Raw genomic sequence first — 23,447 nt, 5'->3', positions numbered from 1 at the left:
GGGTGGGGTTGCCGAAGGGGAGGAGCAGCGGGTCCTCGGGGACAGCGTGGGCACGGGGCTGCAGGACAAGAGGGGCCCCCGTGGGGTGGGCGGCTGCCCAGGGCACCCTGTGGCCGGGCCTCCTCTCCCCCCGCCTGGACAAGGCTGGACGGCGGCCGGGGGCTGGGCTGGGGCGCAGGTGTTTGTGAAATCGCGGGAGCCAGTGAGCTGACTCGACGTTTTCTGGTCAAACGTGGATCAGCCAGAAATAATAACGCGATTGTCCCGCGTCTGCAGCGAGCACGAAGCCCTTCCAGCCGAGCATAGTAAAATAAACGCGGGCAGCGGCGGCCTGGCTGGCAGCGGGCGGCGTGGGCTGGGCGGCGTGGGGGGCTGCAGAGACGGGGCCGTGCCCCCGCATCCCCTCTCTGTGGCGCTTGAGGTCCCGGCGTCTGGGCTCAGGGGCCAGTGGCGGCAGAAAGGCCCTTCAGCGCTGACCGCGTGCCTGAGAAGGCAGAGTCTCGGGGGGCTGCTCGGGCTGCCTGGAAGACGGTGGCCAGTGACCCCCGCTAGGCGTTGAGCAGGCGAGTCACTGTCCGAGGGGCCCGCGGGCCAGCCGGGCCCCCGAAGCACCCAGGCCGCCCGGGGGGTGCCCCTTGCGCTCAGGGCCTGCCTTGCCTGCCGCGTGGCTCCCGGAGCCCTTGGGGTGAGCGGGGCGGTGCGGGCCTCTGCCCCCTGCTCCCCGCGCCTGTGACAGGGTCATCGCGTTGCTCCGTGGCCGCCTCCCAGCAGCCGCGGGGTGCAAGGACAGACGCGCCCCTCCCGTCACCGCAGAGGACCCCTTGACAGCAGCCCCCGGAAGCGCGAGGGCCGGCCTGTGCCTCGTCCCGACGGTGGGGACCCCGCGGGCTGCAGCATTTGCTTGGCTTTCACCTTTTCCCAGTTCCCTGGTATTATTCCTTATTCCCTTAACCGCTTGCAGCTGCTTCCCCCACCTGCTCCCAGGGCCCGCGCAGCCCCTCGAGCTCTGCTGGGGTTTCTCGCTGGGCCTTCAGGGGCCCCCACGGACGTGGACACGGAGGGGCTGAGGAGCCGCTGGCCCGGGGAATGGAGGGTGCGCGCTGGAGCCCCCCCTCTCGGGGCCCTGGCCTGGTGGGAACGTGGGCGCGGGGGGCAGAGCGCCTTTGTCTCGGGCGCCCACCCGCCCCAGGACCCCGCCCGGAGCCAGGGCTGCGCGTGAGCGTGGGCGACGGCCGGGCCTGGAGCGTGAGCGCGGCCTCCCGCGGCCAAGCCCCCGTCCTGGACGCGCCCCGCTCCCGGTTTTCTGTGAGTCAGAACCGGGGCTTTTCCCTGTGCAGCCGGAGCGGGGGCCAAACTATTCCAGCAATGTGCTGCGTGGACGCCGTCCAGCCCGCGCCGGGCCCTGCCTGTGCAGCCTCGCGCCCCGCGCCGCTGGACCTCTCGGGCGCCGGCCGAGCCGCCCGGCGTCCACGATCACGGGCGGCCCCGCCGCCCTCCAGGCCGCCCGGACCGCCGGCTGCGGGGTGGACCTGCGAGGCCGGGCCGGACCTGCTGCGCGCCCAGCAGCCGGCCGGGGGCGGCCCGGAGCCCGCAGGGACCTCGGCCGGCCCGGCCCGGGGCGGGCGGCGCGGGCGGCGCGGCGCGGGGAGGGCCGGCGCCCACCGGCCGCACCTCCCGGTGGCCCCTCGGCCCCTCCCTCCGCGGCCGCCCCTCCGCCGAGCGGGGCGCGGGGTGGGGCGCGGGCGGGGCGAGGCTGGGGAAGCGCCGCGCGCTTGACAGCGAGAGCAGCAGGAGCGCCGCGTCCGCAGCCCCGGCCCCCGCCCGGCCCGGCCCGCCCGGCCCGCCCGGCCCGCCGGCGCGACCACGACCATGCTGCTGCCGCGGCTGTGCCGGCTGCCCCTGCTGGCCGCGCTGCTGCTGCTGCTGCTGCTGCTCCGGCTCCGGCCCGCGCGCGCGCAGCGGTTCTCGGCGCTCACGGTGAGTCGGGCGGGCGCGCGGGCGCGGGCAGGTGACCCGGCTCCGCGGCAGGTGGGCCCGGACCGGCCTCCTCCGGGGCGCCGCAGCCTGGGGGGGCGGGGGGCGGGGAGGCGCTGCGCGTCGCGCCCCACGCGTGGGAGGCCGGAGGCCGCGCCCCGCGCCCGCGCCCGCGCCCCGCGCCCCGCGCCCCGCGCCCCGCGCCCCCTCGGCGGGCAGGCCCGGGGCGCCGGCCGGGGCGGAGGAGGGGCTGCGCGTCCGCGCGGCGGCCCCCCCAGATCCCCCGCCCGGGGTGCGGAAGCAGCAGCGACTTTACAGACTCAGGGTCTGTCCGCGGAGGAGAAGGGGCGCCCGCTGCGCCGAGCCGGGTCCCGGCGGCCGCTGAGTCTCCTCCTCAGCTGCGGCTTCTCGGGGCGCGCGGCCGGCCAGGTGCGCGGTGCCGAGCCCGAGCCGCGGCCCGAGCCTGCAGCCCCCCCGCAGCCCGGCTCGGGTGTGCAAGCCCGTAATTAATGCGATCTGCAGCAGCGAAAACATTCCCCTCGGTGTGTTTTTGAACAAGTGCTTGAGAAAACACCGAGGTCAGGGCCGCGGGCCCGCCTGCCCTGAAGGCCCGTATTGTGCGGCCAGGCGGGGCTGCGCTGCGGTCGGTTCTGCTTTTCAGCAAATTTGAAGCAGTCCTGGGAGCTTTCTGGGAGCTGCGGAGGGGGAAGGAGCCTTTGCTGCTCATACCTAAAATTCTTCTGCAGCAGCCGGGGTCCCTGCCTCCTGCCTCACAAGCCCTCGGAGCTTAGCGCCGCTCCCGGCCGGGGCTCCCCACGCCCCGCTTCCCAGCCGTCTCCGAGGCCCGTCGGGGAGGCTGACCACCGCACGCGCCTGGACGCCCGGGCACACGCCTGGACGGGCCGCTCCCGCAGGGGCCGGGGCGGGGCTGACGGACGCTCCGCGCTTGACAGCTCAGCTGTGGCACCACAGAGGTCCTGGGGCGCAGAGGCGGCCCCCATCTGCCTGCTGGCGGGCGCCCCAGGCCTGCCAGTCCCCTGGAAGGACAGAATCACCGGCCAGTGCCAGGAACGATCGAAATCTCAGCCCTGTCCCCCGCCCTGTCCTGGCCACCTTGGCCCTTACGGCTGCTCAGGGCCCGGGCTGTGGCCGAGCTGCAGCGCCCCACACACGGCTGCTCGGGGGTGGGGGGTCTGAGGCCGCACTGTGGTGCCCCGAGCCCCTCCCGGAGTCGGGGTAAGATGCCGTACACGGTCCCGGGCGGTGGACGAGCTGGACTGGCCTGTGCTGTGGCCTCTTTTCAGGCCCTTTCCTGTCTCTGGGGGTCTCTTCTGACTCCCAACGCCCCCGCGGGTCAGGAGCGGCGCCCGCGGGCAGCAGGGCTAAGCCGGGGTCTCTGGGACGTGCTCCCGCTCCCTCCTGGGCCATGGCTGGGGAAGCTGCCTGTGGAGCAGCTGCAAGTTGATGTGGGGCTTCTGGTCAGCTGGCTGGGCGCACAGTGGTCGTGCGGACACTATGACCTGGACACGGTGCCCCAGCCGGGCCAGGGGGGTCAGGGCCAAACCCCGGGGGATGGCGCAGCGGCGCGGGGCTGCGGACGCCCGCAGCCTGCTGGATCCTGCGTGTGCGAGCTTGGCCGGGCGAGGCGCAGAGGGCTGGACGCGGCCCCTCTCACCTGCCCTCCATGTGTCCCGGCCTAGAGCCAGCTGTGACGCCTGGACCCAGCACCTGCTGCCCTCCCGCCCTCCTGGCCTTTGCGGGGGGCCCACTGGCCACGCTCAGGGCCCCCCAGACTGAGAGTGGGCGCGGCCCCTGCCAGCAGCGCCTGAGCCCCTGTGGCTCCCCGAGGCCTCCTGATGCCTGCGCCCCGTCCCTGTCTGTAGCCCGTCGCAGGGAAGCAGGTACAGCCCCATGGAGGCAGCTCCTTCGTCCCTTCCCGAGCGCGGCCGACAGGGGCGTCCACAGAGGGCACTTTGGGTGCTGTCCACTTACGGGGTCTGCCTGAGGCTCCAGGGGTCATTGCCGTGACCCTTCCAGAAGCCTCTGACATGGAGCGTGGGGCTGCTGAGGGTGGGTCTCGGGGCGTCTGTCCCCACTGAAGATGCAGAGGGTAGGCGGCCCTGGCCTGTCACCCACAAGGTCCAGGGCAGCGTGGCCTCTGTGCCCAGGCCTGGCCCCGGGCACACCTGTGCCATCATGCGGCCCTCACAGCCTCCTGACTGGACCTGGTCTGCAGTCTCCAAGTCCCAGAAGTTCCCGGAGGCCCTGCTGAGCCCCCGGGATAGCTGGAGGGAGGCTGGCCCCTCAACCTGGAGCTGTCCCCTCAGGGACACCCCAGGGCACGCCTGACCCATGGCCTCTCCTCGTGGTGGGACAGCGGCCACCTTCTGGGCCTGGGCTGGGGAGCTGCTGGGTGCCCGAGCCCGGGGTAGGGACGGTGGGCCCGGCCTTGGGTCCAGTGTCCAAGCTCCCGGCCCAAGAGGCTCTCAGCGTTGGGCAGCGGGACCGACGTCCGTGCCTGTGTCCAGCCGTGGCGGCGGACATAGGGCTGGGGTGGGCTGGGCCACGCAGGGTTGAGTCTGGGGCATGGTCGCCCCGGAGACAGAGGGGGGTACCAGAGGAGGCCAGGGCGCTCCTCAAAGCCACCTGCAGGCGGGTAAAGACCGAACGCCCAGGACAGTCACTGCGGCTTTGACTGGAAAGCGAGACTGAAGTCGAGCTGGGGCGGGTGCGGCCCTGGCGGGCCCCCAGGGGCTCCTTGGCACTGCGTTGCGCCCGGTGGGCCGGGTGGGGCTGGGTGGCCAGTGCCCGTGCCTGGAGGGAGAGCGGCGCTCCCCAGCCAGCCCCGGGGCGACGCTGCAGGGTTGACGCAGAGGAGGGTTGAGCGGCATCCCCGAGTCCTCGGACGGGGCCGGCCCAACCCCGCGTGGTCATCTTGTCCTCGGGGTGTGAGGGACACTCGGTGTGCTGGACGCGGACCCACAGCCCCGGGGGCAGGTTCCGAGAACGGCCTCTTGCAGGGGAACGAGATTCAGTCACAATCACGGCAGCCCCCGGGCGCCCGGCGCGGCCCGACCACGTGCGGGTCAGGGGAGGGACGCCGGCTGCAGCCGCGGGTTTGTCGGGGACTTAGAGCCGCCGGCCACGGTGGAGATGGCAGCTCGTGCCCTCACTCCACCCGCTGGCGCTGCCTCGGGGGCACCGGGCCGCCGCGCTTGGCGGCCGCAGCGGGAGGAACGTGCACATGGCGAGAGGACGCTCCCTCCAGCGTCGCCCGCTGCCCCGGCCTCCCGGCCCCGGGCGCTGCCATCCTGCCCCTGCTCTGCCTCCCGGCCCCGTGGCCGTGCTCTGGGCTCCGGCCCCGGTGCTCCTGCTCCTCCCCGGCCACAGGGCCGCGCCCCCGTCCTGGAGACCAGCGTGGGGGTGGGGACCGTCTCCCCCGCCCGAGCCCCACACCGTGGATTTGGGGGAGCCAGTCCTTAACTTCTGAGGCTGCTGGCGGGGCTCCCGGAGGACGACCCTCAGAAGGCGTGAGTGCCTTGGGCAGCACCGCAGTCCGGGTGGGCACCGCCGCCGCTGGTCAGACTCCCACGCTGGGTGTGTGAGGGCTCCGGGGCCGCCAGCCCTGGGGGAACAAGGCCGCCCGGAGCCCACACTGTCCCCCCGCGGGCCGCCCGGAGCCCATGCTGTCCCCCCGCAGGCCAGCAACCCCTCTGCTGCTCTGCCAGGTGGTCCCAGCACTGGACACGCCCGGGCCCCAGCCTGCCCTCGCGCCCACAGAGGGCCACGTCCCTGGGCTCGGCCGCTCCCAGCATCTGCACGGGGCCAGCGGTCAGGCCATGGGCCCTCCCTGGAGCCCACTGGGCGGCCCTTGGGGCCCCCACACTTAGGCGCAGCAGGGGGATGCCTCCCGGTCGGCCCCGCAGAGCTCGGCCCCGGTGGACGGAGGTGCCAGCCTCCCTCCCGGGCAGCGTGCGGTTGTCCCATGCTTTCCCTCGTGGGCCGGCCGCGTGTCCCTGCCCGTCTGCCCTGGGGGGCGCCAGGTCCTCCTCACCGGTCGTGGCCTCCGCGGCGCTGGGGGGACGTGTGGCCAGGCTGGCTGGGGGCACGGAGCTCTGTGCCCCTTGCTGGCCGCAGAAGGGACACAGCCGCAGCCGGTCTCGGGGTCAGGGCCTGGGGACAGCGATTCCCTCGCACGTCACCCCCTCGGCTACGCTGCCGTCTCTGATGTGCCTCCCGCGAGGGACGGTGAGTCGCTGCCCAGCAAAATGGCCGAGTCCGTGGACAAGGGGTGACCCCACCGCATCCCAGGCAGGATTCCCTCGGCCGCCTCGCCCCACCGGTCCCTGCCGCCCGTCTCAGAGGGCTGTGCTTGGAGGGGGCGGGGGGAGGAGGGGGGAGGCGGGGAGGGGGGAGCAGGAGCGAGGCCGGGCGGGGAGTGAGGGGCTCGGCCCCTCGGCTCCTGACCTGCTGCCCCTGTGCAGGCGTCCGGCCCCGTGGCCCTCTCTGAACAGGCCCATTTGAGCTGCGGGGCCGACACCCTCCTGGAAGGGCCTCCCTGTCCACAGCGGCCTGGACCGTCCAGCGTGAGCCCAACAGCCGCCCGGGGCTGGACCCTCGGTCCTTGCCAGAGGCCCTGGCTCTGGCTCCTGTGGGCCCCTGGCCGAGCCTGCGGCCCCTCCCCTCGCCACGGGCCAGCGAGGCGCGGCCTCCAGAGAGCGCGCCAGGGCCAGGGCCCCTGTCAGTCCCTCTCTTCTCGAAGCTCACGCCGTCCTGTAGTGGACGCCCACGAGCAAGGCTGCGGGCGGGCTCTGAACATGGCCCTGCGGCCCCCCACGCGCCCCACCCCGCCCGGCCCCGCCCAGCCTCAGGGCCCGCCCAGCGGGGGGCACCCAGCCCGGCCCCCCCAGTCCACCCCACCCTGCCCGGGCCCCTCTCCTCCGGTCCAGCCAGGCGGGTCAGGGTCGGCCCACGGTCCGTCCTGGGAGGTGGCCAGCGGCCTCTCCCACCCGCCCCGCTCTCTGGCCTCGAGCGCCAGCTCTCCGGGCTCGTCTGGGCGGCTTGCTCGCTCTCCTCACCCCTGCCAAGCAGCTGCGTCCGCTTCCTGGGCGTGTGGCCGTCTCTGCGGGGCCTCGGGCCAGGAGAGCGAGCCCCGGCCGGCCTGTGCATCTGCAAGGCCCACGGGGCAGCCGCCAGGGAGATCGTCCCTTTCATTCGAGAGATAATCCGGGCGGCCCGGCGGCTCTGCCCGCAGCTGGCGGCCGTCCACACGCTGAGCCAGGTGTGGGGGTGCGGCCGCTCTCCCGGAGGCATCGCAAGGCTCAGCCTGGCCACAGTGGGGCGCGCGCGGTCTCGGGGCGGGGTGGGGGCCACGGTGGGGCTGGGGGTGGCCACAGGGGGCATCTTGGGCCCAGGGAGAGGAGGCAGCCGCGGCTGCGTTCAGTGCCCAGGGCCCAGCGCCCAGCACTGACTCCCTGCAGAGGAAGTCCAGGAGCAGGCGCTGTCACTTGCTATTTCAACAGCTTTCCCTGGAAGCGTGGGGCGCAGGCCGTCTGGGGCGCTGCGCCGGGGTCAGGGAAGGGTGTCTGGTCACCAAGTGGAGTCTGGCGGCCGATCCGCCAGGCCCAGGGCCTCGAGCACCGCCGTGGCTGCCCCGCCCAGGGCCCTTCCCGCTGCAGGTCCCGTCCGCTCGGCGGGCGGGTGTTGCCAAAGCCGTGGCCTGACGCGCTTCACCTGCTGGGTGGCCCCTGCCGCGCTCTCGGGCGAGCTCTGCGCCGCGTCTGCCTGGCGTGGCTTTCACGGAACAAGCAGCGCTTCCCTCCCTCCGCTTGCGGCAGTTTCTTTTGCGATGGAACCTTTGCCAGGGAAGCCTCCCGGTGCTCTGGCTGGGGGAGGACCTGAGGGCCAGGAGGGTCCCAGAGGGCGGCGGGGGGGGGGGGGGGGGGGAGGGGGGAGGGGGGAGGGGGGAGGGCGGGCAGGGTCCCAGGAGGGCGGGGAGGCGCTCCCCAAGCCCGGGGCGGCGCCATGACCCCCCTCAGCTCCTGAGGGCCGGCCCTGACCCTGGCCGCCTCCTGCGCTGGGCCAGGCTGGGGGAGGTGCGGGCCCAGCGGGGCACGCGTGACGCCGTGTCATGGCGCCGCCTCCCAGCGCGGGCTGAGGCGCGTGCCCTGCGAGGGGGCTGAGGGGCAGCCCGCGGGCCGGCACCACCTGGGGTCCCTGCCATGCTCCTGCCCCTGCCGCAGCAGCCCAAGGCCCTGGGGCGCTCCTGGGGTCCACCTCCTTGAGGACCCCCACACCCAGAGAGCGGGCGCCTAGGCGGGCCCCCCCCATCCGCCTCTGCCGCTCCCGGGGGCTCCCTGTGTCTCCAGCTGGCCCTGGCCCGACATCCCGCCCCAGGAGGGAGGGGCTCCGAGCCCCGGGGCTCCGCTACCACCTGCACCCCAGCAGCTCCCGCGGCCTCCCACACGCCGGCTGCGTTTCCAGGCACAGACGTGTCTCTCCCGTGTCTCTCCAGGCTCCTGGGGTGCCGAGTCCCGGAATGTCTGCCAGCTGCAGACAAGAGCAGAGCCCGACCTGCCGGCCTCTGGGCACCCGGTGCCCCCTCCCCACCCGCAGTCCCCGCGCGGGGGGCTCGTGCTGGGACCTCGCGCTGGCGGCCTGCGCCCGGCTGTCATGGCACCTCTGGGGCCGGGGCTGTGGGGACGCGGGTGGAAACCCCGTGGCTGCGGGCAGGCCCGACACGGCACTCACGCGCCTCGGGGCCTCGCAGCCGTCCCCTGCGCACAGGGGCCGCCATTTTGCTGCTCGGACGGGGCGGGGCGGCCCAGATGTCCAGCCGTGCGCCTGGTGGCTCTGGAGCCCGGCCCTGGGAGTCTGGGGCGCTGGAGCTTCCCGTCAGAGCCACCCAGAGGGCTCAGGAGGCCCTGCAGGGTGCAGGGGAACAGCCCAGGAGGAGGGGGGCCTGGAGACCCAAAGGAGTGTCAGTGGGGAGTGCAGGTCGCAGAGCACAACGGAGCTGGGCTGGGGCCGGGGTGCAGCTGTGAGGCTGGGGCCGGGGTGCAGCTGTGAGGCTGGGGCCGGGGTGCAGCTGTGAGGCTGGGGCCGGGGTGCAGCTGTGAGGCTGGGGCTGGGGCACAGTGTGACACTGGGCTGGGGCCAGGGTGCAGCTGTGGGGCTGGGGCCGGGGTGCAGCTGTGACACTGGGCTGGGGTACAGCTGTGAGACTAGGACCAGGCCGGGGTGCAGCTGTGAGGCTGGGACTGGGGTACAGCTGTGAGACTGGGACAGGGATGAGGTGCAGCTGTGAGACTGGGCTGGGGCCAGGGTGCAGCTGTGAGGCTGGGCTGGAGGTCGGGGTGCCTAGTGGAGCTGGGGGCTCGTGGGTGCCTCACTTTTTGGGCTGGACACACTCTGCTCCATCTCCGGCCCCAGAAGGGCTGGCCGGGCCCTGGCCGGGGTCCCGCCTGTGCATCTCCTGTGAATCTTCCGGAGCGACGGTAGATCTGGCAGCAGAGCCGCCCTCGCCACCTTCCCAGTGGCTTCTCAGCATGGACGAGGGCTGGGCGCGTCTCCAGGTGGGGCTCGGGTTCGGCAGCGGCTCTGGGGTGGCCAGTCGGGTTGTCCTGCACACCGGGTGCTGCTGGGTGGGCTGGCTGCCCCCCCCACTAGAGACGATCGTGGTACCTGCGCTGTCCTTGCTGTGGCCTAGTCTGTGCCGCCTCCCTCTGGAGCCACTGCTGGTCTGTGAGGGACAGGACAGGGCAGCTGGCAGGCGCTCAGAGGGGGGACGCGGCTCTCGCTGTGCTCCCGGGGAGTCCGGAGCGGAGGGGTCGCGAGGCGGTCAGCCTGCAGGAAGCTGGCAAGCCGGGGCCCTGACGTGGAAGGAGCTCGACCAGAGCCGCCCGTGTCCACCACAGGCTGGCGGCTCAGGCCCACGGGAGGAGGCCACGCAGGGTGCCCGCGCACGCCGGCTTTCCGCTGAGGCAGAGGAGGAGACGGTGGCTGCGTCACCCGCTCACCTGCATGTCCCCTGGTGTCACTGCTCGTGCTGACACCCTGGTGTCCACTGGCCCTCCGTGCAGCCCGGCTTCCGTTGCTGGGGCCCCAGCCGCGCGTCCATGCGGGCTGCCGGACGCCAGCTCGCGGGTGGGCAGACCCCGGGCGGCCGGTCTTGAGGTGGCCTCCGAATTCCAGTGTGGGCCTCGGCGCCCTGGCACTGGTCAGACTTGGGCGCACGGCTGGTGACCCCCTGACCGACGGGCCCTTGGTGCTGGGTCTGGGCAGCTGCAGTGAAGCATGAGCTTGAGGTGCTTGGGAGGGCGCCTGGGGTGCAGGGCTGAGCGGTGGTAGCTTGACTGCTGCAGGGTCTACTCGCAGGGCTGTTCTCGGGGGGGGGGTGCTCTGGGGGCTGTTCTCGGGGGAGTGCTCGGGGGGTGTGCTCTGGGAGGTGTGCCCTAGGAGTGTGCTCGGGGGGTGTGTGCTCCAGGGGGTGTGCTCCCGGGGGTGTTCTCAGGGGGGGTGCTCTGGGGGCTGTTTTCGGGGGGATGCTCTGGGGGGGTGTTCCCAGGGGTGTGCTTTTGGGGGGAATTTGCTCTAGGGGGGTGCTCCCAGGGGTGTGTCCTGGGAAGTGTGCCCTAGGAGTGTGCTTGGGGGGGTGTGCTCTGGAGTGTGTGCTCCAGGGGGTGTGCTCCAGGGGGTGTGCTCAGGGGGTGTGCTCAGGGGGTGTGCTCAGGGGCTGTGCTCCTGGGGGTGTGCTCCAGGGGTGTGCTTGGGGGTATGTTCAGGGGGTGTGCTTGGGGCGCGTGCTCCCCAGGCGGCTGCTGCCCCCCCGCCACTCTGCACTTGGCCGCTTCCCACCATCCCTTTCTGCCCAGGCGGGTCCGAGTTTTACTGAGAAGACAAAGCAGGGTCTGTCCGGCTTGGGGGCCTCCTGGACCCCCACCCCCAATCTGGCGCTGCCTTCCCGTCTCCTCCTGCCGGCTGCCCGCGCTCTGGGGCGGCGGCTCTGACCAGGTGCGCCCGAGCAGGCAGGAGCCTGTCCCTGGGGCCCGGTGCCCGCACAGCTGGGCCGGATCCGCTCGGCGGGGGGCCAGGCTGCTGCCCCGGGTGTTGGGGGGCTCCACTGCCTCAGGGGCCGGCAGGGCCCTGCACGCAGCCGCCTGGCAGTGGGAACTTTCCAGAGCTGAGCGGGACCAGGTCCGCGTGCGCTGTGGCGGGGCTCCCGCACTGTTTCTGTGCTGGCCGGCGAGGTGCTGGGCGCCCCAGGGCCTGGCCTCTGCGGGGGCCCCGGCGGGGGGTGCCGCCTCCCCCGTGCCTGACCCCGCGTCCGCCTGTGGGTGACCAGGCGCCGCCACCGGGAGGGCAGAGTCGCGTCCTGAGCACACGCCGGTGCTTGACGTGACCCGGGGCGCGAGTGGCGGGCGCAGAGGGCCCACGAGGTTGCCCCGGCCCTGCAGCACGCGTCCCCTCCCTCCCTCTGCGCCCCGCTTGGCTCTCCTGGGGTGCGACCCCCGCTGCTGGCTCTGGTGTCCCTGGAGTCTCCGGCCCCTGTCCCCCCAGCAGGCAGGCGGGGCCCTCAGGCCGGGCGCGTGGAGGTGTCGGCCACGCCAGCTCCTGGAGCCCCTCCTGGAGACGGGGGCCCCGGGGCTGACTGCACGCGTGAGCATGAAAGTGGGGAGCGGCCCGAGCAGGGACCCACAGACACCTCGGGCGACAGGCTCCTGCAGGAAGACTCGCGGCCCAGGGCCAGAGCCTGCCTGTCCTGCGCCCAGGAGGTCGTGCCAGAGGTTCTGGGGGCTCCCGACCGGCCTCTTGGCCTGCTGGTCAGCTCCCGAGGGCCAGCTCCTCCCTGCAGTGGGGCGGGCCCTCTCCTGCCCCGGCCCTTCCTGGCCGTGGGCTCCTCCGTGATGCAGAGCGGGCGGCTTCCCAGGAGGGTGTCCCCAGTCTGCCGGGCGGCCCTGGGTGGTGCTGGCGACGGCCGCTGCTGTCCCTGGGCTCCCTGCCCCTCATGCCCTCACGCAAGCTGCCCGCGGGGCCTGGCCCTGCTCCTCCACCCGCCGGGCAGGCTGGTGCTGCCCCCTGTCCAGACGGGTCGAGCTTCTCCCACTGAAACCCTGACGTCCTCAGAGGCCCCCCTCGGAGGGGCCTTTGAATTTGTGTCCCGGTCCTGGTCCGGGCGCGGGGCGCACCGCAGAGACGGCCGCACAGCAGCCGCGCCCCCCCCGGGGACGTGCCCTGAGGTGTCCTGCCCCCAAGCCCCAGCGAGACCCCTGCACACTGTCAGGGGGCGCCTTTGAGGAGAACAGCAGGGCACTGGCCGCCACTAAGCGGCGAAAGGCGCCAGGGAGATTTTGTTTTTCACCAACGGGAGGCGCACGCGGGGTCTCTCCGTGCTCTGGGGACGCCGGCGTTTTGGGGGGACACAGGCTGGGCCTAAGTGGGAAAAACGCAGGACGCCCGCTAGACCTCTGGCCACCGCCGCCCAGCTTAGCCCTCCGCGTGGCCGTGATGGGCAGACGCCCGAGGATGGAAAATGGTGGAAAATGTCAAAAAGAGAAAAAAGAAACAGGAGCGATGACGTGAAAGCGAGTCTGGGGCGGGCGGCTGCCGAGGTCAGCGGGAGCCGGCGCTGTCCTGGTCACCAAGTACGTCTGCAAGGCCCCCTGCGAAGACCTCGGGCGCTGCCCAGGGGGGCACCCGGGGGCGGGGCCTTTGGGGACGGGGTGTCCTGGGGGCGGGGCCTGAGGATGGGGCTGGACGTGGGCGGGGAGGCAGCCTGGGGGCGGGGGCCCCCTCAGCCTCTCTGCCTGGGAACCGACCCGCAGCACCCGTGGACAGACCTGGCGACGCGGGGCGAGTGTCCAGTGGCCGGGCGGCCGGTCAGAGCGGGTGCCTGGCCTCCCGGCCCAAGTCTCTGCTGTGGGATCTGGGGCTGCGAGGAGGGGGGGCACCCAGAACAGGCTGAGGGGGAGTGGGCTGAAAGGTGAAGCAGGAAGAGGGGCTCCGGGTAACACCCGGTGCCTGCAGCGCCCTCCTGCCGTCTCTCACCTCGCGACCCGCTCCAGCGGGGGTGCCCAGCGGGGTGCCCATCAGAGGGGGTGCCCAGCGGGGGTGCCCAGCGGGAGGGCCCCGAGGGACGGGCTGGGCTCCGCCTCCCCGGCAGGTGCCACCTGCCCCACCTCCCCGGCCAGCACGGGCTTTGCTGTTGCTTCCTTCAGCGGGGACTGGCCAAGGGCACGCCTGCCTCCTGCGCCCTGGCCTGGCCAGGCCCGCCCCAGCGCGTCTCGGGTGCGTCCTCTCCATGGTGGGGCAGCAGACAAGGTCCCCAGGAATGAAAGGGCTCCCCAAGGTCACCAGCGGCACCACCGGGGAGGCTTCCGGGCTTCTCGGGACTGTGCTGGTTGACCCTGCCTCGTGGACGCGGCTCTGCAGCCACCGCGTCGTGTGGAACGTGAGTGTCCAGGCGGCGGGGGCGGAGCTGCAGAGCCCTGGCCTGCGCACCCTGACCCCTGGCAGGCCCCAGCCCCACACTGGCCCCGCTGCCCCCTGCTCCCCGGGGCTGCTGCGTCTGACTGGGCCACTGTGGCCAAGCCCCCTGCGCCCCCCCCCCCCAGTGCTGTTTTTAAGATGAATCGCACATTTCCCCTTCGCGGACGTGCTCTTGGCTCCGGGAGCGTCGCCTCCAGCCGGCCAAGGCTTGTTCACCGCGGTCTGTCTTGAATTCTCCCGCCACCGACAGAAGCTGCGCTTTGCCCCTAGATACGGGAGAACAAGCTTGGGGACACGTCTGCCCCCGAACTTCTGGGCTAGCTCGAAGGGATTTGCTCGAGCATCGAGGTTTAGGTGCCATTCGGGATCCGAAGCCCTGGCTGATGGGCCGGCATCAGCGGCAATAATAAAAGGTTTCTAGAATTTTCTCCCTTGGAAAGTCTGAGTCACTGGGTGCACATGGGGAAACCGCTGCTCTGTGATTTTTAAGCCCTTTTTCCTGCAGTGAGGTTCTTTGTTCCAGTGACCCTGAGAGCTTGAGAAAGGTGGCGGGCGCTCCGGGAGAGCGGGGTGCCCAAGCCCGAGGCCGGAGCCACCTTGGGGTCCCCGGAGCTGGACACTGGAGGGTGGAGACGCCCCGGCAGGCGCTGGGGCCGTGACTCAGCTTCCTCCTTCCGTCCCTCTGAGCGGTCAGTTCCCAGCAGCTCCCAGAGGAAGCACTGGGCGCCTCCCGGGCGCAGGCACAGGCACCTGCAGGGGCTCAGGTCCAGCCGCGGGGCCCCCTGGATGCTGGGCTGGCTCTGCGGGGTGCTCACGGGGGTCCTTCTCGTTTGCACTTCTCTTGTGTGCAGCGTCCCGTCCGCTGTGTGGGAAGGTGACTGTGCACTAAGGAAAGCCTCGCGGGGAGCTGCGCGCATCTGTGTGCCGTGGAGGAAGCGCCGCTTACTCCGCTCTCGCTAGTAAAGGGTGCGTCCCTGAATAATTCTCCTATGAAAGCGCCTCCAGGAAGCTCCAGGCTGGCTCTCGGCCAGTTCCCGTTGAATCAGCGTCAATAACAGCCTCCGCGGAGGTGGGGGCCCCAGGGGGCGAAGACGCGCGTGTGTGTCCAGGGGGTGGGTGCGGGGAAGGGCCCCCCCCCCCGCCCCGGTGGGGAGCAGGGGAGGCGCTTCCCGGCCCCTCTCGCCGTGTCCTCAGGCCAGTGCCCTGTGAGGCAGGGCCCCGGGTGAGTGGTGTCCGGCTGCTGGCCCAAGGGGAGCCCCGGGGGAGTCCCCCCCGCAGCGCAGATGTGCAGTGAGCCCCCGTGGCCCCTGCTACCTCCCCCAGGCGGGCACGTCTGGGGAGCGGCGGCGCTCCCGGAGCGCTGTGGTGACGTGCCCACGAGTCCAGCAGTTTTGCCGCTAATTCTGTGCACTTTCCTGCGGTGTCGGAAGGGAACCGCCGCCACGCCCGAGCCCGGCCATCAGGCCGCGGGGGTGTTGGGGGTCGCTGCACAGGCAGGGCTGCGGTCCCCGCGCAGGGCCCGAGGGTTCCTCTCCAGCAGCTCAGGGCTCCTGCTGGACGCGGCCCGACCACTGGCCATGTGTCGCCGGGGCCGCAGAGTCTTCTGGGGGGGCCCCGCCTGCGGCGCTGCCCCGACGGCGGGTGGTCTCCTCTGGCCTGGGCTGGGGGAGGGCTGTCCCTCGCCAGCGCCCCTGCTCCCTCTGTGAGTGTCCCAGGGAAGGGAAGCAATGTTGGTGGCAACTCTCGGACACCGAGGAGCGGCTCAGCCGTGAGAGAAGCCGGCGGCCCTGGCTGGGGCCACCGAGTGCCTGGCCCACGGTCAATGGTTTCCACAAACAGGACGCTTGGGGGTTGAGCTCAGTGAGCAGTAGAATCCGGAGGGTCAGGACTGGACTACAGCAGCAGCTTCTGGATCGTTCTGCCTGTTGAAGCGGCAGACTGGCCCTCCGGAGCGTGTTGCTCGCCCAGGCCAGCCACGCCTGGGCCGCCCGGGCCCCGCGCCCGCGCCCCGCCACCCACACCCCCTGCGCTCCCGCCCGGCAGCCTCCTCGGAAATGCCTGTCGGCCTCTGGAGACTCGGGCACACGTCCCCAGCGCACGCGAGGCCGCGTCAGACGCGCTTCGTCGCCTTCCGGCTGGGGATTAAATTAGAAACAATTTTCTCGAGGCTTGATCTGCCCGCGGAGAACACGCGCAGCGTTTTAGGTGTGTCCTGTTCTCAGCTTGGCCTCCCCGAGTGACCGTGTGTGACTCAGTGGGGGTTTCTCGGCCCAGCCAAACCTCTGCCCACTGCAGGCTGCGCCAGACTGGCCTGTGGCTGGTCCAAGGGCTCTGGGGGAGGGGGGAGTCCTGCGGGGGGGCCCAGGGGAGGGGGAGGGGCCCTCGAGAGGGAGGGGTGCAGGTCCCCCCTCCAGGCTGGCCACACCCAGAGGCCGTTTCTGAGGGTGCAAGTGCCTGGTCAGCGTTCAGGTCTCACTGACGCTGCAGGCCGGGGCTAGGAGGGAGTGTGCGTGCGCGCGAGCCGGCCTGCCTGCAGCAAGTGTGTGTGCACGTGCGTGTGTGTGTGTGTGTGTGGGGTGTGCGTCACCCGGGCAGGGCTTGGGGTCTGGTGTGATAGGTGCAGGCGTAAAGGAAGGAACTGGCATTGAGTCTGGATTTTTGGCCCAGCCCCTTGAGGAGGGACCTCGCTGGGCAGGGGCAGGGCAGGGCAGGGGTGGGGCTGGGCTGGGCAGGGGCAGGGCAGGGGCTGGGCAGAGCAGGGAAGGGGCAGGGGACAGGGCAGGGGCAAGGTAGGGGCGGGGCTGGGCAGGGGTGAGGGTTTGGGGTAGGGCAGGGCAGGGCAGGGGCAGGGCAGGGGCAGAGCAGGGCTGGGCAGGGCAGGGCAGGGCAGGGCAGGGCAGGGCAGGGCTGGGCAGGGCAGGGCAGGGCAGGGCTGGGTAGGGCAGGGCTGGGTAGGGCAGGGCTGGGTAGGGCAGGGCTGGGCAGGGCAGGGCAGGGCAGGGCTGGGTAGGGCAGGGCAGGGCTGGGTAGGGCAGGGCTGGGTAGGGCAGGGCTGGGTAGGGCAGGGCAGGCAGCCCCCTGGCTCCCTAGGGGCTGGGCCCGGGGTGCCGGGGTGGCTGGGGCTCCGCATGACCCCGTCCGCTCTCGCCCCTCCCCGGGGAGGCCCGGCCTGCCGGCGGGCGCTGCACCCTGGCGGGGTGGGGCTCTGCCCGGCGGGGCGCGGGTGCGGCTGTCAGAGCCGGGAGTGTCTGCGGGAGTGGCGTCTGCGGAGCGGCTCTCGGGAGACCCGGAGTGGAGCTGCCGCCGGGCCTGGCGGGGCCGGGCTCCGGGCACCGGGCACCGCGCCGAGGCCGGGGCTCCTCACCGCCGGCGCCGCCCGGGCCGTGCGTCGGGGGCCACGAGCAGCCGCGGGGCGTCTCCAGAGGCCTCGGTGCGGACGCGGAGGCGCCGGGCGGGCTCGCGGCGCTGGCGGCGGCCCCTGGGCGGGGCTCGGGCCCCTGGAGCGCCTCGACGGCTCTGGGCCCGCGCCGGGGCCGCCCGGGCGGCGGTCAGGCTTCTGCGCCGAGGCGGGCGGCGCCTCCGGTCCCGGGCAGCAGGTTCGCGCCCTCGGGTTCGCGCCCAATCCCCGCGGCCGCGGCCAGCGCTGGCCCCAGCCCCGGGGGACCCCCCTCCCCCCCGCCCCCGCCCCGCTACCGGCCGCGCGTTCTCTGGCGCTGTCGCCCGCGGCGGAGGACGGGCCGCCCTGGGCTCCCTCTGGGGGGCCCGGCCGTGTGGCCGGCCCGCGCCCGCCCTGCCGGACCGCCGCCCCCGCGGAGCCCGCCCGCCGGCCTCGGGGCGCACGCGGCAGGGGCCGGGCCGGGAGCCCCCGGGGCTGCGCGACGCCCGCCCGCCCGGGCCCGGGTCCTGCGGCTCCGACGCCGCCCGCCCTCAGCCGCGGGGGACACGGGGCAGCGCCGACGCCAGGCGGGAGCCCGCGGGAGCCCCCCGGCCGCGCCCCCCCCCCCCCCCCGCCACCACCCCGGCCGCGCCCCCCCCCCACCCCGGCCACCACCCCGGCCGCGCAACCCCCCCGCCGCACCCTCCCCCGCCACCACCCGGCCCCCCCCCAGCCGCGGCCCCCCTCCCCCCAGCCGAGCGGGCTGGAGCAGCCCGCAAGCGGGGAGGAGGCGCCGGTGAGGGGTCGGGACTGGACGCTCCGGGGAGACTCGGGGACCCCAACAGCATCTGCGAGCGCCCCCCGCAGCGCCGCCGGCCAAGCAGGCCTGGGGGCGGGGCCTGGGGGCGGGGCCTGGGTTGGAGGCGGGGCCTGAGGGCGGCAGGGGCGGGGCTGCGGGTGGAGCAGGCCTATGGGCAGAGGGGGTGGGGCGGGGCGGGGCCAGCAGCAGGGGCGGGCCTATGGGTGGGGCGGGGCCTGTGTGTGGGCGGGGCCTGCGGGGCGGGGCCTGCGGGGCGGGGCCTGCGGGGGCGGGGCTGCAGCTCCCCTGCGCCCCCCCTCCCCGGGCTCCCCCAGCCGGGTCCTGCGGGAGGCCCCGGCGTCTCACGGCCGCCTCAGCGGCCAGGCCGAGCCGCAGGCCTGCGGGTCAGGGTCACAGTACGGGTCGCCCGCGATGCCCCGTGACCGCCCCACTCTGCCACGCAGGGACTCATCTGCGGCCGCCGTCCATCCCCTTGGCAGAATGGCGGGAAGTGGGGTGTCCGCGTCATGGGGGGCCCTGGTCCTGGCGCGGGGTCGCTGCCAGAATGTTGCAGACACCGGCCCTGGCGGGGCCTTGGCTCAGGGAGTCAGCGACCCGCGCAGGGCGGGGGGCTCGGTGCCCCACCTGCCGGGGCCCATCTGGGCTGCTCCCTGAGGGACAGCGACTGTTTCGGGAGCCCCTCACCCCGCCCCTCTCTTCACTGGCCCCCGCTTCCCTACTTTGGAAGTGAGGCTCAGGATGCGCGTTCCCCTCGGGTAATGACTCTCTTTGGGATTTACACAACTCCGGGGGGAGTCCAGCCTGGGGTCCCAGTGCGTCCCCGTTCCCCACGCGGGCGAGCGCGCCGCTGTCCGAGGGCAGCGTCTGTGGGGCAGACACGGGGCGCCCGCCGCCTGCCCCCTGACTGAGCAGCCACCGGTGCTCAGAAGCCAGGCGTTCTCGTTCCCGAAGGCCGCGGCTGGCCCTAGCTCGGCCTCCCTCCCTCCATCCACCTCGTGTTCTAGAGGCCGGCGCGGGCCGGGCGTGAGCGGGCCCGCTGGGGTCGGCCTCCACCGCCCTCCCGCCCGCTGCTGCAGTAAGTGGCTGACAGTGGGTGTGTCGCCTCGAGGCTGTCCAGAGCTGCAAGCCGAGCGGCCATCTGTCCACCACGATGCCATCCACTGCCCATCCAAGGTCACCCCTGCAGAATTCAGTGGGCACTGCTCCCGAGCAAGGCTGGGTGACCAGGCGGCATCTCTGGGTGATGGGAGGACTTTGGGCAATTGGTGGCATTCTGAGACCTGGCGCCTCATGGGGGACAGGGTCCAGGAGTCTGGACGCTCCAAGCGGGTGGCCTGGGGTGTGGGTGTGACCACGGAAGCTTCCTGGGCCCCACGTGTCCCCCCCCAGGACTAGAGGCGACGACAGCGGAAGTCCTGAGGATCGGCTCTGCGGGACGCCCCCTCGCGAGCAGGGGAGGGTGGTCGTGCAGGGAGGAGCGGGGCGTCTGGCGGGGCGAGCTCGGGCAGCCTCTGAGGGGCAGCGGCTGGAACTCCACTAGCTACGGGTTTGGATTCGCGAGAAACTGGGGCCCGTCACTCTGTGTCTCACCTGCGAGGTGCTTCCCTGGGGTTCGTGGGCTTCACAGCAGGGGGGCACCCAGAAAGCACCTGCCAAGATGTTAGGGCAGACGTCCTGGGCTGCTGTGTGCCAGCGCGCCCTCGTGACCGGGCGCCACCTTAAATGGCAGGCCCGTGTCTGCCGCCTGCGCACTGGAGGAGCTTCGGGTTGACTAGAATTCCTTTTCCAAACGCGCACAAATGTTCATTTCTGCTCCCGGTCAGGCCGTCTGTCCGAGGGCGCCCACTCCTCTCCCGCGCCTGCCCTGAGCCCTCCCTTGGCTCCATGGTGGTCGCTGGCCTGTGCTGAGACTGAGTCCCCGTGGGAGCAGGAGCAGCCGCCCGGGCGCAGGTGCTGTGCGCAGGCCAAGGGCGCCAGGACTGCGGGGGCAGCCGACTTCGTCTGGCCTCTGCTTCCATGGCGGCCTCCCGTTTCCCTGGCCTGGCTGGCGTTGTTCCAGGCGTTGGTCAGAGCTGGCAGGGCTCCCCAGTTGTCCAGGAGGGAGGGGGCGGCTCCCCACACTGCCGTGAGCGGACCCAGGCTGGCCTGCAGCGGCCCCGCCCCAGGCTCAGGGGCACAAAATGCTAATAGCCATTTAGCAGACAGGTGCCAAGGGGCCGCCCCACCCTCCCCCACCTCCTGGACTTGGACCCCGGGCAGCGTGGTAGGGCTGGATGGGAGGCGTGCCAAGGATTCTGTGCTGCCGGGCTCCCTGCACCCCTGGGCGCTGTCGCAGCTGGGGAGGGGCGGGCCCAGCTGCTCTTTCCCCTGCGCCTGCTCTCCTGCAGCCGGAACCCAGCAACAGCTGAGACACGCCGTCCCCTAGATGGGTGCTCTGTGACTCCCGCCCCTAGATGGAAGGACCCCAGGGCAGAGCCAAGCCGTGGAGAGCGGCAGGGTCCCGTTCGAGACCCTGATCTGGGTTGACTTCTGCCCAGCCACTCCCGCCCCAGGGCTGTCCTCAGGCCCCCTCCCCACTGCCACCAGCAGTGCAGGACTGGGCGCAGGGCCCTGGAGGGGGCACGCAGGGGGACACGACCATGGCGCTCAAGCTCTGTCCACCCCCGGGCAGAGACAGCCTCACAGGCCGGGAGCGGACAACCCGCGGCGTCCCCCATGGCTGCAGCCAGCTTTCCTTCCTCCTACGCTCTGTGATCCTGTGGAGACCCCTCTGTGGGGCAGGCGGTGTCGGGGGCCAATGGCGCAGGCCCCCCGTCCTGCCACTCTTGGTACCTTGCCTGCCCGACAGAGGGAGACAGGGCTGCGGACGGGCCCCAGATGTGGGGGCGGACGGGAGGGGCTGGGGCGCCCTGTCACTTGGCCTTGCTGGGGCCGCCTGCAGCCCGGGTGGACGCTGCCCACTCTGAAGCTGGGCGCCGCTGACACCGTGGGCCAGGCGGGGGCTGGCTGCTGGGGTCCGAGCTGGGGCCAGAGGGCTCTGTGCCACCCTGGCGGGTGGCCCTGGCAAACAAGGGGCGCTGCAGCCTGTGCCCGGCCCTCCTGAGGGTCCCGGGGGCCGGGCCCTGGGGTCGGCCTGAGGCAGGCGGCTGGTGTCCGGAGGGCGGCGGGCTGGGTCTCGCCTGCTCCTGTGGTGGCCGCTCTCCTCACCTGCCTGGTTTCTTCCCCCCCCGCCCCAGTTCTTGCGAGTGGACCAAGACAAGGACAAAGACTGCAGCCTGGACTGCGGGGGCGCCCCGCAGAAGCCCCTCTGCGCCTCGGACGGCAGGACCTTCTCATCTCGCTGCGAGTTCCAGCGCGCCAAGTGCAAAGACCCCCGGCTGGAAGTCGCCCACCGGGGCAGCTGCAAAGGTGGGCGGCGCGGCCAGCCGGGTTGTGTGGCCCTGGGCACTGGGTCCTGCCGGTGCAGCCGTCGGGAGCGTGTCCGTGATGGGGGCGTGGCTTCCGAGCGCTGGGCGTGGTCTCTGTTTGTGGGCGTGGCCTCTGGCGGGTGGGCGTGGCCCCGGGGTGGTGGGCGTGACCCGGGAGGGTGGGCGAGGCCTCTGGGTGGGTGGGCGTGGCCTCTGAGCGGGGTGGGCGTGGCCCATGCGTGGGTGGGCGTGGCCCCCGGGCGGGGGGCGTGGCCCCGGGCGGGTGGGCGTGGCCCCGGGCGGTGCCGTCGCGGGGCGGCCGGGCGGGGCGGCTCCTCCCCGCAGCCCCGGCGTTGGGTCCAGGGGCCGCACGGCCACTCCGGGCCCCGAGCGGCGCGGCCCGGGCTCCGAGCGCCCTGGCCCCGGAGGCCCGGCGCCCCTGACGCGCGCGTCCGCAGACGTGTCCCGCTGCGTGGCCGAGAGGAAGTACACGCAGGAGCAGGCGCGGCGGGAGCTGCAGCAGGTGTTCGTGCCCGAGTGCCGCGAGGACGGCACCTACAGCCAGGTGAGCCGGGGCCGCGGGGCGGGGGGGGGGGCCGGCCGGGGTCGCGACCGCCCGGCCCCCGCGGCGAGGCCTGACCGTCCAGGCCGGGGGTGGGGGCCGCGGTCAGAGGAGGCGCCACACCCGGTGCGCGGCCCCCTCCAGGGCTGGGAGCGTGGGGCGCACCCCCCACCCGGCCCCCCTTGTCCAGAGACCCCTGGCCCTGGCGGCCCAGCGGGCGCCGGCGCCGTCCCGCCCGCAGCGGCACATCCGTGCCGGCTTCACCCCAGGAGCTCGCCCAGCGCAGGCGGGCACCCCGGACCCCGGGACCCGGTCCCAGCACCGCAGCCCGGCCTCTGCGTGTCCCGCCCTGCCCTCAGCCCGGGGCTCGCCTCAGAACCCCGGAGGCGGCTGGTCACTGACCTTCCCCTGCGGCCGAAGCGCAGCCTGGGAGGGCGCCCCGCCCTGCTGTGTCCACTGCCCCGCCCCGGCCACCCACGCCCCGCCTGGGCACCCCAGCCTCGCCCGGAATCCCCATGGCGTCGCAGTGTGGGCTTCTTTTTGTACATCATCACCTGCCCTTTGAAGGGGGGGCGAGATGTGGGGGCGCGCAGGGGAGGCAGCGCTAGAAGGGGAGAGAGCCAGAGACGGAGACTCAGCAGCTGGGGACCGGGGCCGGGGCGGTGGTGCCGGGCCCTGGCTGGAGGCCGGGGCGCCTCACAGCCGCGAGGGCAGACCCTGCGGAGTGGGGCGCAGCGGGCAGGGGCTCCTGGGGTGGCCGGGGGGCTTCCTGTGGGTGCGCTGGGCCCCTAGTCAGGGTCTCACCCCAGCGGCCTGAAGCCCTGGCCTCCTCGGGCCCTGGACGGTGCAGAGCTGAGGTGGTGGCCGCGCCTCACTGCCCTGTCCTCCCCGCAGGTCCAGTGTCACAGCTACACCGGCTACTGCTGGTGCGTCACGCCCAGCGGGCGGCCCATCAGCGGCACCGCCGTGGCCCACAAGACGCCCAGGTGCCCAGGTAAGTCCCCTCGTCCGCTGCCATCTCACCTTGGAATTCAGGGACGGCTCTCTGGGAGGGGGCGTGGGCCGCGTCCAGGAGCCGAGAGCCCGCGGGCACCTGTTTCTGGAAACAACCACAGGGGCGCAGGGGCCGGGGGCGTGAGCACAGGCTGGCTGGGGCTGAGGAAGGGCAGGTTTGTGGCCCTGTGCGCGTGGGCTGGCGAAGGCGGGGCGCGCTGCATCTCGGGGGCTGGTCCCTGCTCGGGCACGAGGCCTGGAGGCGCCGCCGCGACGCCGGCAGAGCAGCTACAGAACGGCCTGTTTCACCAAAAACGCTTTGAACGAAAGCAGCTTGTGTGAAAGCAGTTTGTGCTGAGTTTCGATTAATTTCTCAGAAGCGCTGTCGGCCCCGCGAGAGGCTCCGGGCGGGTGGGAGCCCTCGGGCCTGCGGGTTCAGCCACGCAGCCGGCTCGAGCGGCCCTGGCCTCCGCGTCGTGGAACGCACCCCCGCACGTCCCCGGTTTCGGCCTCGGCTCCGGCCCCCCACCCTGTGCAGCGTGGGGGTCCAGCTCGTGGCTCCCAGCTCCGGTGGCAGCAGGACACGGGTGGCAGGGGCGCGTCTGGGCGGTGCCCACCTGTCCAGGGGCTGGCCAGCGGCCAGGGCCAGGGGCTCCCTTAGCGGGATTAAAACACATCCGAGTGCTTGTTTCTGCACAGAGACACTTGTTTTTAAGAACCATTTTGTCATCCACGGCCTATAAGCCACTGCACGAGTGTTTCTAGCGGGCGACGCTTGCCCCTCGTCATTCCTTCCCGCTCTGGAGCGTGGGGAGCGCGGCTGGTGCC

At 72.9% G+C, this 23,447-nt stretch overlaps 1 protein-coding gene across 1 annotated transcript in view; it reads left to right on the top strand.

The window, feature by feature from the left end:
* Nucleotides 1-1,869: 1,869 nt before the first annotated feature.
* The window catches only part of SMOC2 (SPARC related modular calcium binding 2), a gene marked incomplete at its 5' end in the record, with an annotated part of 45,979 nt that continues 24,401 nt past the window's right edge, over nt 1,870-23,447 (top strand). Inside the window, 4 exons of the mRNA XM_084228185.1 lie at nt 1,870-1,977; nt 20,894-21,065; nt 21,523-21,629; nt 22,521-22,620. Of these exons, the coding sequence (XP_084084311.1) occupies nt 1,870-1,977; nt 20,894-21,065; nt 21,523-21,629; nt 22,521-22,620 (487 nt within the window). The remainder of the gene's footprint in view (nt 1,978-20,893; nt 21,066-21,522; nt 21,630-22,520; nt 22,621-23,447) is intronic.

The sequence above is a fragment of the Talpa europaea genome, assembly GCF_964194135.1.
Source record: "Talpa europaea genome assembly, chromosome: 2".
Taxonomy (NCBI): Eukaryota; Metazoa; Chordata; class Mammalia; order Eulipotyphla; family Talpidae; genus Talpa; species Talpa europaea.
This window is presented reverse-complemented; position numbering and strand designations above follow the sequence as displayed.